Source organism: Muntiacus reevesi, chromosome 3 (assembly GCF_963930625.1).
Source record: "Muntiacus reevesi chromosome 3, mMunRee1.1, whole genome shotgun sequence".
NCBI lineage: Eukaryota > Metazoa > Chordata > Mammalia > Artiodactyla > Cervidae > Muntiacus > Muntiacus reevesi.
The window spans coordinates 32,935,410-32,947,349 of record NC_089251.1 but is presented as its reverse complement, the minus strand read 5'-3'; the positions used below and the strand labels follow the sequence as shown (position 1 = coordinate 32,947,349).

The 11,940-nt window shown below is 53.2% G+C and overlaps 2 protein-coding genes across 3 annotated transcripts; both read left to right on the top strand.

The window, feature by feature from the left end:
• MPV17 (mitochondrial inner membrane protein MPV17) lies at window positions 1–9,954 on the top strand. 2 transcript variants are annotated; one of them, XM_065927224.1, is made up of 8 exons: window positions 1–55; window positions 530–602; window positions 6,806–6,921; window positions 7,139–7,231; window positions 7,326–7,421; window positions 7,672–7,704; window positions 7,961–8,013; window positions 9,008–9,954. In XM_065927224.1, exons 2-8 carry the CDS (start codon window positions 533–535, stop codon window positions 9,075–9,077), a joined length of 531 nt encoding a protein of 176 aa, XP_065783296.1. In that variant the 5' UTR covers window positions 1–55; window positions 530–532; the 3' UTR covers window positions 9,078–9,954. The 2 variants fall into 2 exon arrangements, with proteins under 2 accessions (XP_065783296.1, XP_065783297.1); XM_065927225.1 differs by lacking the exon at window positions 1–55 and adding an exon at window positions 95–115.
• Window positions 9,955–11,047: 1,093 nt separating this feature from the next.
• Window positions 11,048–11,550, top strand: UCN (urocortin). Its single transcript, XM_065928802.1, has one exon. It carries the CDS (start codon window positions 11,068–11,070, stop codon window positions 11,548–11,550), a length of 483 nt encoding a protein of 160 aa, XP_065784874.1. The 5' UTR covers window positions 11,048–11,067.
• The last annotated feature ends 390 nt before the right edge of the window (window positions 11,551–11,940 follow it).

Below are 11,940 nucleotides of genomic sequence, written 5' to 3'. Positions count from 1 at the left end.
GCGGAAGTCCCTCCGCCCGCTCAGGTCACGTGGGAGAGGCCGCGCTCGCGCCCAGGTGAGTAGCTGGAGGTCCTTGGTCACCGGTTCATAGAGACGCGTCCCGCGAACGCCTAGGGTGCGTGGGACCGTTGCAGGTTCAGGGAGTCAGGGAGCTTATTTCCGGTGTGGAGTTGGGCTCTGGAAGGATGCTGCCTGGTGCCAACTAAGAGTCTGAATCTGGGGACCCACAAGGCTCTGGATGAAAGTCCGAGCAGATGTATCCTGTGTGGTTCGGACGGAGACACCAGATAGCTCTGTTCCAGGGATGGGAGTGGGTGGAGGGTGGCAGCCCCGTGGATTCCATAGCCGCCTATAGTCTTCTTCTCTTGCCCGACTGTCAAAGGCGACCCCTGTGACAGGAAGCTGTCCAGAAAGCCTCTGTTCCTTTAGAGCGGGTGGGAGAAGGAGTGGTCACAAGGGAGAAACAAAAGTCTCTTTAACTGTGATGAGGGGCAGTGGGGGTGACCCCCCTCTCCTCTTGGCTTGGCAGGAAATGGCACTTTGGCGGGCCTACCAGCGGGCTCTGACTGCTCACCCGTGGAAAGTACAGGTCCTGACAGCTGGTGAGTGTCCTGGGGGACCTAGGTGGTACCAAAGCAGACTGATTTGGGAGGCAGAAGCTTGCTGCACACACTCCCTCACCTCGTTTCTTGCTTCTGTTCAACCTCCTTGAAAGATTGGCTCTCACCACAGTCTGTTTTGGAGGGAGGGTCCCCAAGGCTGTTTATAAGGAGTATGCATAGGTGACCTCGCTATAACATAGGATCTGAAAGTCCTCACAAACTTGAAGGGTCATCCCTTTAGGACAAAGGCATTAGCCCCAAGAGCCCTTAACTTAGAAAGCGAACAGTAACAAAGGCTCCTTTAACAATTCACAGTGTGCAAAGCACTTTCAACACACATTATCTTACAGGGTCCCCACAAAGTCAGTGTGTTAAGATTACTTTAGTCCATGTTAGATCCCACACCTAATAAGTGCTAGAATCAGACTCTTATCCCAGTTTATTTTTGTTAATATTGTTCTTATTGGGAAATATATCTTAACACACAAAAGAGTGATGAAGATATGTGTGTACCATTTAAATAAAACTAAACTGAAAACTCCTGAATCTGCACCCAGCTTTGAGACCCCTTGAAAGCCTGTCCCTCATTCATACACCCCAAGAGATAATTACTTTCCTGAATTTTGTTTAATATCATTCTTTTGCTTGTCTTATAGTTTTACTATCTATGGATGTATCCTCAAACAATATACTAATCGAGGTTTTATTATTACTCTAAATCCAGTGATTGAGTAGTGACCTCACAAAGGTAACCCAGTGATTTACCTGTATTATCATCTTTATTTTGCAGATTAGCTACCATGAGAGGAGATGTCATGAAGCTTTGTTTTATGGTGGGAGGGATTGGAAGGCCTGTGACTGTCGGGGCAGTGCAGGGGTCACAAGGTTATGGTGAGGTCTTGCCTATGTTTAGAGGAAGAGAACAAGATTCTGATGAGGACCGTGGGCTTCTGAGAGGAAGATTGTTAAAAGGGGTGGGGGATGAGGGGACTACTGAAAGCCAGAGTACAACAGCAGTCCTTCTACTGGAATAGCCCCACGTCAGCACTAGAAGCTTCATTCAGTGACTGGCCAAGGAGTCTTGCCCCTCCCAGGGCCCCTCTCCAGTCTCCTGTGCCCAGCTACCCTCCATCCTGCCCTCCGAGTGTCCGTCAGCCGGCATGACTCACCTGGCTGCGCCTGTGGTGACTCACGCTGGACTGGGTGGCTGTGATGGGAACTGACACGCTGGGCCCTTTGCCCAGCCTCAGATTCCCTCGGGGACCCTAACTGCCGGAAGGAAGGTTCTCCCTCTCTCCCTCGTGGCCATCAGGAATAGGGAGGGGAAGGACTGTCCTTGTGTTTCCCTCCCCAAGGGATCTGCAGCAGATCAGGGTAGGAGCTAGAGCTCCAAGAGGTCCAAATGCAGCTATGTAGCCGAGCTGGGGCTACTGATGGTTGGCGCTGGAGCCCTGGGGCTCCTCACTCCCAATCTTCCTAGGCTGTACCAACATCTCAACCCAAGGCAACCTCTAGTTAACACTTTCCTCAGACTTTCCCAAACCTTTCAGACTCTCCCTTCCCTGCGGCTCAGTGTATTCAAATCAAACTGCCAATAAAGAGGGGCAGTGGATTTAGCTCACTGAGCTGTTTTTAGATCCCAGCACAGTAGTTCCTAAGGTCCCTTGGGATAGCTCATCACACTGGAAAACAGAATAGAGATTTCAGACTTGGAGCTCAAAGACCAAGATTTGAATCTCTGAGCCATAACTCTTAGTAGCTTTGTCAGTCAAGACAAGACGATAAACCTCTCTGAGCCTTTGTTTCCTCATTTAGAATTTGAATTTAGTTATATGACCTCACAGAGTCAGTGTAGGGATTGCCTCTGTGAAAAGGCTTTAGAAATCAAAAAATGCTCAAGAAACTTAAAAAAGGTTCCAGGAGTTGGGCCTTTATTTGAGTGTTGGCAGGCCAGGCACAACAAGCTCTTCTTTTTGTAGTGGTGTTTGGGTTGGGTTTGTTCCACTTGCTGTAAAATTGGACTTGGATAGCCATCTACCTTGGCTCTCCAGAAAGTAGAGTCTGAAGCATCAGTGCAGATAGTTTGGTAGGAAATAATCCCATGGGGGGAGAAGGGGAAAAGGGACAGTCAATATAAGGATGCTTTATCAAATGGACATTACTTAGGGCCCATGGCTACTCACCCCTCTATAACTGACTGAGAGGCTCTTTTGAAATGCCTCTTAGGGTCTGTGGGTGAATAATCTTTTCTGGAGACAAGGAGAAACCTTTACCCACCAGCTCCATCCTACATTGGTCAGAGGTTTGCCACATGGAGTATGGATGCCTGTGTTCTGTGCTCTACCACACTGCCCCGGCATCATCCCCCCATCAGTAGCTCTGCCCGAGGAATGGAGCTTGTCTCAGATGTGAGCCCCTTGTCTCAGGACAAGGACCTATCGGGTGAACTGCAGTGGTGACTGAAAGAGATGACTGAATCAAAAAGATCTGAGTTGGTTCAGAAGAAGTGTCTGATAACACCCAGTTTGGGCCAAGTCAGAGTCAGGAACAGCGCAGCTGGGGCAGAGTCTGAATCAGCCTTCTCCCCTCCTTTTTTGAGGGCCCTTCCAGCTTCCAGTGGGCCCAGGACCCCGCTCCATCCATCTCGGGCCACTCTAGTGCTGCTGTGGAAGCTTCTTTAGACACTGGTTTCCCTGGAGTCTGAATGTGCAAGCTCTGCAGACATAGGAGACCATTCAGCCCCACCCCTGAGACTAAGAAGGAAACCGAGGCATAAGGGAGGAAGGACATGCGTGAGGTTTTGTGGTCAGTGGTAGAGCTGCCATTAGAAGGCGGCACCCCCAGGGTGCTAACCCTGCTTGGTCTGGGCTTAGGTTCCTGAGAAACTGTGGAACTCTCCATGTGTCTTATTTTCTAGCAGCGAGAAGGGCTCAGGCCACGGTGGGGCGGGCACTGCCCTCTCACTGCTGGGCTTCAGCTCCCTTGGGGCTCTGTCAGACCAAGCCTCTACCCCTAGGCAGCTATTTAATTGTGGGAGACTTCTGGAGAGAAGTGAGACAGCCCTCGGGCCCCCTGCCAGCAGCTATACCTGCTAACCCAGGCCTCTCATAGTCTAGGACACCTTCCTGCTCCTCATTCCAACTTCCTGCCCTTCAGTTTCTTCATTTTCCATTCATACTTTTAGTTTCCTGCATCTAAGATTCTACACACAAAAGCCAGGAGAGGAACAAAACAGGGGAAGTAGATAATTTACCCCCACCTTTGCCTAGGAAGAGGGCATGGGAAGTTGGGGTTTTTCCACTTGCTGGCAGAGGGTGGTCCCAGATAGATCTGTGTTCAGAGGCAGGCGCTTCCAACCCCTACCCCCTCACCCTGCTGAATCTGGTGGTGAGTGACGGCATGAGAACTGGCACCTACCCAGGGGCATGATGTCACAGCCGCGCCAGCGTCTGCCCACTGGGCTCTGTGCCCAGCCTGGCATTGGGGCATCACTGCCCGGCAGCCCCTTGTCCTGCCCCATCGGGGTTCAGGCATTATGTCTCTGCAGGCCTTCAGCTCCAATCCCCCAGAAACAAGCCCAAGGAAAGGAAAGCCAGAGCACTGGAGGGTCCAGACCAACCAAATGGGTCCAAGAGGACGCCCCGAGCCTAGGGTGGTTTGGGTCTGTTTGGATTTTGGGTTGGGGAAGGTGGGATGAGGAATCCGAATGCCAGCCCTTCCTGCTCACACAATCACTTGGACCAGAAATGCAGGCTTAAGACCAGAGCCTTAGACTGCACTAGAGCTGCTGTTGGCCCAGGGGGCCTGATGATCCGTATGCAGAGAAGGAACTGGGCATGGTTCTGTCTGAAATGGTCAGAACAGACAGGGCCACAGGCTCTATACCACCTCGCTCCTGCTGCTGCCCTTTCACTTGGTAACATCTCAGGCCTGATGGTCATGGTCTTGGGGCCTGGAATCCACTTCTCTCCAAAGCTGCAGGCTTCCAGGACCTGGCTACAAGTCAGGGACTTTGGTTTTCACTCCTGCTGTGCCTTTAGCATGTTGTGTCATTGTGGTAAGCCACAAAGAGTGAAAACACACGTCTCTTTGTGGCTGTTTCCTTCCCAAGGTTATTGCTGCTTGCTCTCCCCGCAGGATGACAGGAAGCAGAGGGGTTCACATTCTGGGAGTAGAAGACAGGAAGTGTGTTAATCCTGGAAATGTCTGATATGCGGGCCTTTGGGCCCTTGTTTGGGCAGGAAGCTCCTGTGAGTTGAAGCCACAGGAGCCTCTCTATGCCTACTGGCACCTGAGCCCAGGTCTCTGCCTCTGCTGGGAATTCCTGGCCTCCCATTTCCCCTTGAGAGAAGGCCTGTGTTCAGGCCCCAGCTCCCTTCCTTACGAAGTCACCTCATTCTCAAAGACATTCAGTGGAGAGGTAACCTCTATCTTCCAGACCTTTTGTGAAGATTAAATGTGTGAGAGTCCTTTGTATACTGTAAACATCTTGCCAAAGTAGAATGTCAAACTGTTAGTCCTTTCATTTAAGCAGCAACTCTATTCCTGTTCCACCCTCCCTGGGCCTTTTCAGGGTCACATGGCCACAACAGCTCCCTCCTTTCCCTGAGTGTTCAGCTGGTGACCCCAGGTTGTTAGAGGGGACAGGGAGCTAAGTGCTAACTTAATGGAGGGGGAGAAACCTTCAGCCCCACTGCTTCTCACACCTGTTGTCTGGGGTGGTCCATTTGACATTTCTCCTTGGTTATTTTCTGAGTCCCTGCCAGGCTTGATGTGGGGGATAAGAGAACAAACATGTCTAGGATTCTGTCCCTGCCAGCCATGTTTTGGGAAGAGCCTCTACCTCTTCAGAGTTTCAGGGAGAGGAGAGGCAGGGCTCCCTTGATAGGTGTGCTCAGGGTCCCAGCAGCTGAGACCAGCAGCCTCGGTCACTGTGGGTGCCCCAGTTCGCAGCCTTACTCAGCTGCCTCTGACGAGGCTGCATGGGCAGGGCTGTTCCAGGGGTGCGTGGGGAGGGGGGGAGCAGTGAGTATGCAGCCAGCACAGACGTCAGCACCAGCTCCGGGCCAAGGAGTGGGGTTGAAGGATGAGGATGTGTTTGCCCAGGGCTAATTGAGGGCACAGGGAAAGTGGTGGCTGCGGGGCTGGAGGGGGCTCTCATTACTCAGTGAGATGGACGGGCAAGTTGGAGGTCATACGGTTGCTCGCAAGTGGCCCTAGAAGTGTGTGTTTGCTAGAAACCATCACCCACCGTTACCGACGGGGCGGGGGTGGGGGGGCTCTGTAAACAGTGATGATTTCTATCTTGGTTTCTGGGTGTGGGTGTCCAACTAGTGCTACTTGGAGCTGGGTGTCTGTGCAAGTGGGGGGGGGGGGGCGGCAAGCGGGTGCGAAGACCTGAGGAGAGATGCCCTTCATGCCTGTTGGCGGCTCAGTTTGAGACTGTGAATGGGAAGTCTGGGTCGACTTGCCTGTGCTGGGAGGTGACCAGACCCTTCCTTGCAGGGTTTCTTAGCAGCTCAGCCAGTCATCCCCTGCCTGGGATCATTTGAGTACTTCACCTTTAGAAAGAGTTATTCTTGTTGTTCTCCACAAAGAGAACTCCCAAAACCAAGATGAAGGACATTGGCCAGAGTCCTGCCTTCAGCGGAGGAGGAAAAAAACCACAGGGTTCCTTATCATTCTGCACATGATCTCTTCATAGTACAGCATTCTGGAAGGAATACGTCTAGGAAATCAAGTCACCTGGTTCTTCTTGGCTCTGCCACTTAATGAATCTGTGAACTCCTGGGCCTTCATTTCCAAGCCTCTGGAATAAGGGGTTTGCACAAAAATATCTGGAAGGCCTTTCCAGTTCCGACAGTCAGTGCTTCTCAGCCCCCAGCACCTCGGATTCTCCTTCCTCTACCTGTGGTTTCTGAGGCTAACTTCTCTTCACTGCTCACTGCAGGGTTCTTGGCCCTGGTCTGCTCCAGGCTGCTCAGCCCAATTTCTAACAGGACACATATGAAGTGAAGTGTCACCATCCTTGGGGAGGTATCACCATTCTAGAAGCAGTGGGAAGGGACTGGCCACTTGCCCCAGATTGAAGCCCTTGGCCTCAGAGTGCCAGAGCCTTCTTCATTCAGTAGACTTACCTCCCTCCTCGGGATGGCAGCTTGTCCCTGGGAGGTGTCCTGATGACACCTGTGTACCCCGCACAGGGTCTCTGATGGGCCTAGGTGACGTGATCTCACAGCAGCTGGTGGAGAGGCGAGGTCTGCGGGCACACCAGGCTGGCCGGACCCTGACCATGGCCTCCTTGGGCTGTGGCTTCGTGGTAAGTTTTGCCCACAGCAGGGCTGCCGGTGTATTGGACAGTGGTCTCATTTCCTTGTCATCCTTTGGTTTCCATTGGACACTCTCACATCTAACCCATCCTTGAGTGTCTGCTCCCCTTGGGGGGTGCTTTCTAATATTTGAGGTTGCAGCTTTGTGATGTAAAATCCTGGTGTCCCCTCCACATCCCTGCTCACCTCTCTGGGGGTTCTTTTCAGGGCCCTGTGGTAGGAGGCTGGTACAGAGTTTTGGACCGGCTCATTCCTGGCGCCACCAAGGTGGATGCACTAAAGAAGATGCTGCTGGATCAGGTGAGCAGAAGGAAAAGGGATTTGGGAAGGGTGGGCTGTGTTGCAGGAGGGCGGGGGTTTAGGTCCTCACAGCACTTTAATTTCTCTTCCCTAGGGGGGCTTTGCCCCATGTTTTCTGGGCTGTTTCCTCCCACTGGTTGGGACCCTCAATGGACTGTCAGCCCAGGACAACTGGGCCAAACTCCAGCGGGTGAGCTGGCCCGGTGTGGGGATGCTTTCTGGCTGGTGAACCGGAAGACCCGGAGGAATGAGGCAGGGAGGGGTGGAGATGCAGGCAGAGCCCAGCTCTGGAGGAGAGGAGCCGGGGGGCTGTGGTGCAGGGGTGTCTTCTCTGAGCCAAAGTCTGTGTGCGATACTCATGCCAGTTGGCAGTCGGCACCAGGAGGTCTGAGGTGCCCGGAAGTGCCAGTGTTCACTTGTTCCTTCTCTTGTCTCCTCAGGATTTTCCTGATGCTCTCATCACCAACTACTATGTAAGAGCTGGCACCTCAGCTGCCTCTTCTGCTATCTTGAGTCCAGAAATGCCCAGGGATTGGGGGTCCTCCTGACACAGAAATTCCTCCATCGGGATTACTCCCTCACGCCCATATGGGCACTGTAATCAGGGAAGCACTCACCCAGTGCCACGTGTTTCTGTTTGGAGAAGCTGGAGTCAGACCAGGCAAGGCTGTGAGTCTGGCATTGCGTGATGGAAGCAGCCCCCCAACCTTTCCCTTCTCTCTCTCGTAGCTCTGGCCTGCCGTGCAGTTGGCCAACTTCTACCTGGTTCCTCTTCATTACAGGTATGCCAGATCCCCACCCCACCCTTCAAGGAAGATGCATATTATGAACAGTTGGAGACAAAGTGATCCTCATTTTTAACCTTGAACTACCTTAGAACACGTTCCCCCCCCCCGCCCCCACCCAGAACACCCTGCCCTGGTCAGAGCTCCTCAGACTCCTGAGCACTTTGTTCAGAATCTCTTATGTTATAGAACGTCCCAGAGCATCTGCCTGCTGACCTGTCATCTTCCTAGGGAGGATCTTGCTCCACAGCCCTCGTCTTCATCCCACCTGGGCTCTTTACCTTTGATGACCTAACTGTAGGGACAGTACTACAGCCTAGGTTAGTCAGAAATGTAGATCAGAGTCAAGTAGGAACATGATCAGGTTAGTTCCACTGAAAAATATTTTACCCTAAGTAAGCAGGGTAGTGGCTGAAAACTTAATAAAAACAAATATAGTGGAAAGATGAGTGGTTAAAATTATTGGAGGTGAGGGGGCTTTGGGAACAGGGGAAATCATGAAACTCTTCAGAGGAGACAAGGTCAGAGTGGACATGAATAGCATAACTAAAAGGAATACAGACTTGTGAACCAAATCAAACTTTAGAGTCCTGGAAATGCTCTTTGAAACTAGAGTGAAGTATATTTAAAATAGAAGGAGGTACTGCTTTAAATGGCAGGCATTTTTGGAAGATGAGATCTCAGCTGTACAAGACAGATGTGTATTTAGAAGGAGCTTGGATGGAGTATGGATAAAGAGCCATACATGGCAAAGTGGCTGCTGGGGGGCAGTTAACTTTGAGGCTCTTGTCCAGGAGACAGAGCTCTGGGCCAGCACCAGCACCTGAGCTGGTTGTCCTCTCATCTGAGCCACACATCCATCCATGGGGGCTGAAGGAAGGAGATCTAGATCTGGACATTCTTGGAGATATTCGCTCTTTGTCTGCTATACTGTCCCTCCTCTCCCTCTGGCTTCCTCCTTCCTCTTCATGGTGCCGTCCCTGTTCCTTAGGTTGGCTGTGGTCCAGTGTGTTGCTGTTATCTGGAACTCCTATCTGTCCTGGAAGGCACATCGGCTCTAAGTCAGCTTCACTCCATCACTTCCACCTTGTAGTGATGCACCTTGACCCTGGAAGGGCCACCTCCTCCTCAGACCACCTTCTCAAAGCGGGCCCATTGGTTTTCACAGGGTTCAGTGGCTGGTCAGAACTTAATGGGGTTAGCACCCTGAAATGGCCCATTTCACTCTAAAATGTAACCTGACTCCTATTGAAATGGCGAAAACCCACCACACAGTAGGCACTCCATAAATATTTGTTGAATCATATCATTTTGTCAACTTTAGATTATACCCACATCCTGGCAGATGCCACTTTTCCCCACTCTTCATAGACAGCTGTTTTCCTAACCCTTCCCAGCCCCAGTGTAGCTCCAATTTGGGGGAGATCCCCTCAAACTCTTTATATGGTGCCTCTGTAAATTTATTTCTAAACAGATAATCTGGAACCTGCAGAGGCAGTGAGTGAGACCCAGCAGAAAATGACTGGGGAGTCTCATTTTCCAGGGTTTGGAAAGAAGTCTGGAGACCCCCAAACCCTAATCTTCTTTTACAGATGAGGACACTGAGGTCCATAGAAGTGAAGCGACCTGTCCACACTGTGAGCTAGTGGCAGAGTAGAAACACAAACATGTGCTATCGCTGTTTGAATGTTTGTATCTCCCCAAGTTGATATGGTGAAAACCTAATGCCCAAGGTGATGGTATTAGAGGTGAGACTTTTGGGAAGTGATTCGGTCATGAGGGTAGGGACCTGGTAGGATCCGTATGCTTACAAAAGAGGCCACCTGAGGAGACAGCAAGAAGCAGGTCCTCAGCAGACAGTAAACCTACTAGCACCATGATCTTGGACTTCCCAGCCTCAAGAACTGCGAGAAATAAATGCTTGTTGTTTATAAGCCACCCAGCTTATGGTATTTTTGTTACAGCAGCTCGAACAGACTAAGAAGCCAAGTTTTCTTACTTCTTACTCAGTGATCTTACCCTGGAGGTCAGCGATAAAATAATATTCCTGCTGTGATCCCCAGAAGAAAATTTAACTTAGCTCAACTTCAGCTTTGAGGCAAACCAAGAAGCACATGGACCAGCCTTTGTTATCTGAAAGCACCCCGAGTTGAGAGGCCCTCTTTTTTTGGCATGTCAGTCAGACAGCCCTAGGATTTAGATCCTGGGGCTGGAAGAAGATCACGAATCCTGGCAGCTCAAACTGCCTCTTGGGTAGGGTACCACGGTGGTAGCTGAAGGCCAGCAGTGCCACCCTGATTGCCTCCATTTATAGAACAGATAGCTGGGGCAAGGAGCTGGATCTGAGCAGCACAGCATTTTCCCCAAGGTCTCTGGCCCCTTTCAGAGGCTGAGGACAAGGTCAGCACCATGGACAGCACCACAGTCCTGCCTCCCTTTCCTGTGCCTGAGAAGGTTGGAGATCTGGACTAGTCTGGTCTAGGGACTGGCCGGCCCCCTAGTCTCTCCTGGCGTTCTAAGTGAGTGAAGGACTCTCGTGGCTCCCAGAGCAATCTTTACGCCCCAGAAGGCTTCTCTTTCTCTTGAGTCCGGTGTCATTTCTAGAGACACAAAGTCTGGTGTCCTCTGGCGCGCTCCTGGGGTCTCGCAGCCGTAGGGTCGGACTCAGAGTTGCGGCTGTCATTGCTCTACAATCAGTGCATGTTCCTTGCTGACGTCAGCCGGAGCTGTCCTGGCACTATATAAGGCTGGCGTAGGTCCCGGGACAGACCCCGTGTTCCCCGAGGCGCCCTCAGCCCTCCCCAAGGGACAGAGACAGGAGCTCCGTCCTGCAGGGTGCAGAGGCTCTGCTCTCCTGCGAACTGTGAGTGGCTCTGCGCGTCTGCCCAGATTCCCTCAGCATCAGGACAGCGCTCAGCTCACCCAACGCGGCACCCCAAGAGGGAGGCAGGGCGGGAGAAAAGGGTGGCATAGGGCTGGGAACCGCTGGGGCTGGCGGGAAGGCTGTGGGCACCGGACGGCAGTCTCGCAGGGGCCGGGCAGGGGCGCTGGATGTGCTCGGGAAGGGGAGCGGCGTCCCCTGAGGCTGCCCGAGGCGCACCTCACACACTGCGCTGCGCCTGTGTGTCCAGGGCCGGCGGGACCATGAGGCCGGCGGGACGCGCGGCGTTGGTGGCCGCGCTGCTGCTCCTGGCACAGCTGCGCCCGGGGAGCAGCCAGTGGAGCCCGGAGGAGGAGGCGGCGGCCGCCGGGGTCCGATATCCGAGTCTGCGCTGGAGCCCCGGGACACGGAACCACGGAGGTGGGGCCCGCGCGCTCCTCTTGCTGCTGGCGGAGCACTTCCCGCGCCGCCGGGTGGAGCAAGGCCGGTGGGAATCCGGGACCGCAGGCGAGCGGCCGCGACGGGACGACCCTCCCCTGTCCATTGACCTCACCTTCCACCTGCTACGAACCCTGCTGGAACTCGCGCGGACGCAGAGCCAGAGGGAGCGCGCCGAGCAGAACCGCATCATATTCGACTCGGTGGGCAAGTGATCGGCGGGTCTGGGGCCCCGAGAATCTCGACCCCCAATGCTCCACCTCAGGGTTGAGACGTGAGCGACAGGAACTGACCAAGTCCTGCGGGGCTAGAGCGGCCTAGGGATACCCTGAGCACTCTCCGCGTTACCGGTTTTTAATAAAAGTGCTGAAGAGCCGTTGGCTTCTGTTGTGGGGGCGCGGGGAGCCACAGCAGCGTGTGAACCCGTGGGAAAGTGGGGTCTCCTAGGCCGGCGAGAGGGAACCAGATGCCGTGGGAGGGCTCCGTGAGAACCGCTTTATGCCAGGGTCCTGGGGTCCCCATCGTCTCCAAATCTCCCAGGAAGTCAAGCCCCAGTGTCGCCGCACCACCCCCGACTCTCTTCTCTTGGCACTGGGCTCGCGAAT

Coding starts and splice junctions, on each gene's coding strand:
- MPV17 (XM_065927224.1), top strand. CDS start 533: ATGGCACTTTGGCGGGCCTACCAGCGGGCTCTGACTGCTCACCCGTGG. Junction 7,705..7,960: donor CTCTCATCACCAACTACTAT/GTAAGAGCTGGC, acceptor TCTCTCTCGTAG/CTCTGGCCTGCCGTGCAGTT. Junction 8,014..9,007: donor CTGGTTCCTCTTCATTACAG/GTATGCCAGATC, acceptor CCTGTTCCTTAG/GTTGGCTGTGGTCCAGTGTG.
- UCN (XM_065928802.1), top strand. CDS start 11,068: ATGTGCTCGGGAAGGGGAGCGGCGTCCCCTGAGGCTGCCCGAGGCGCA.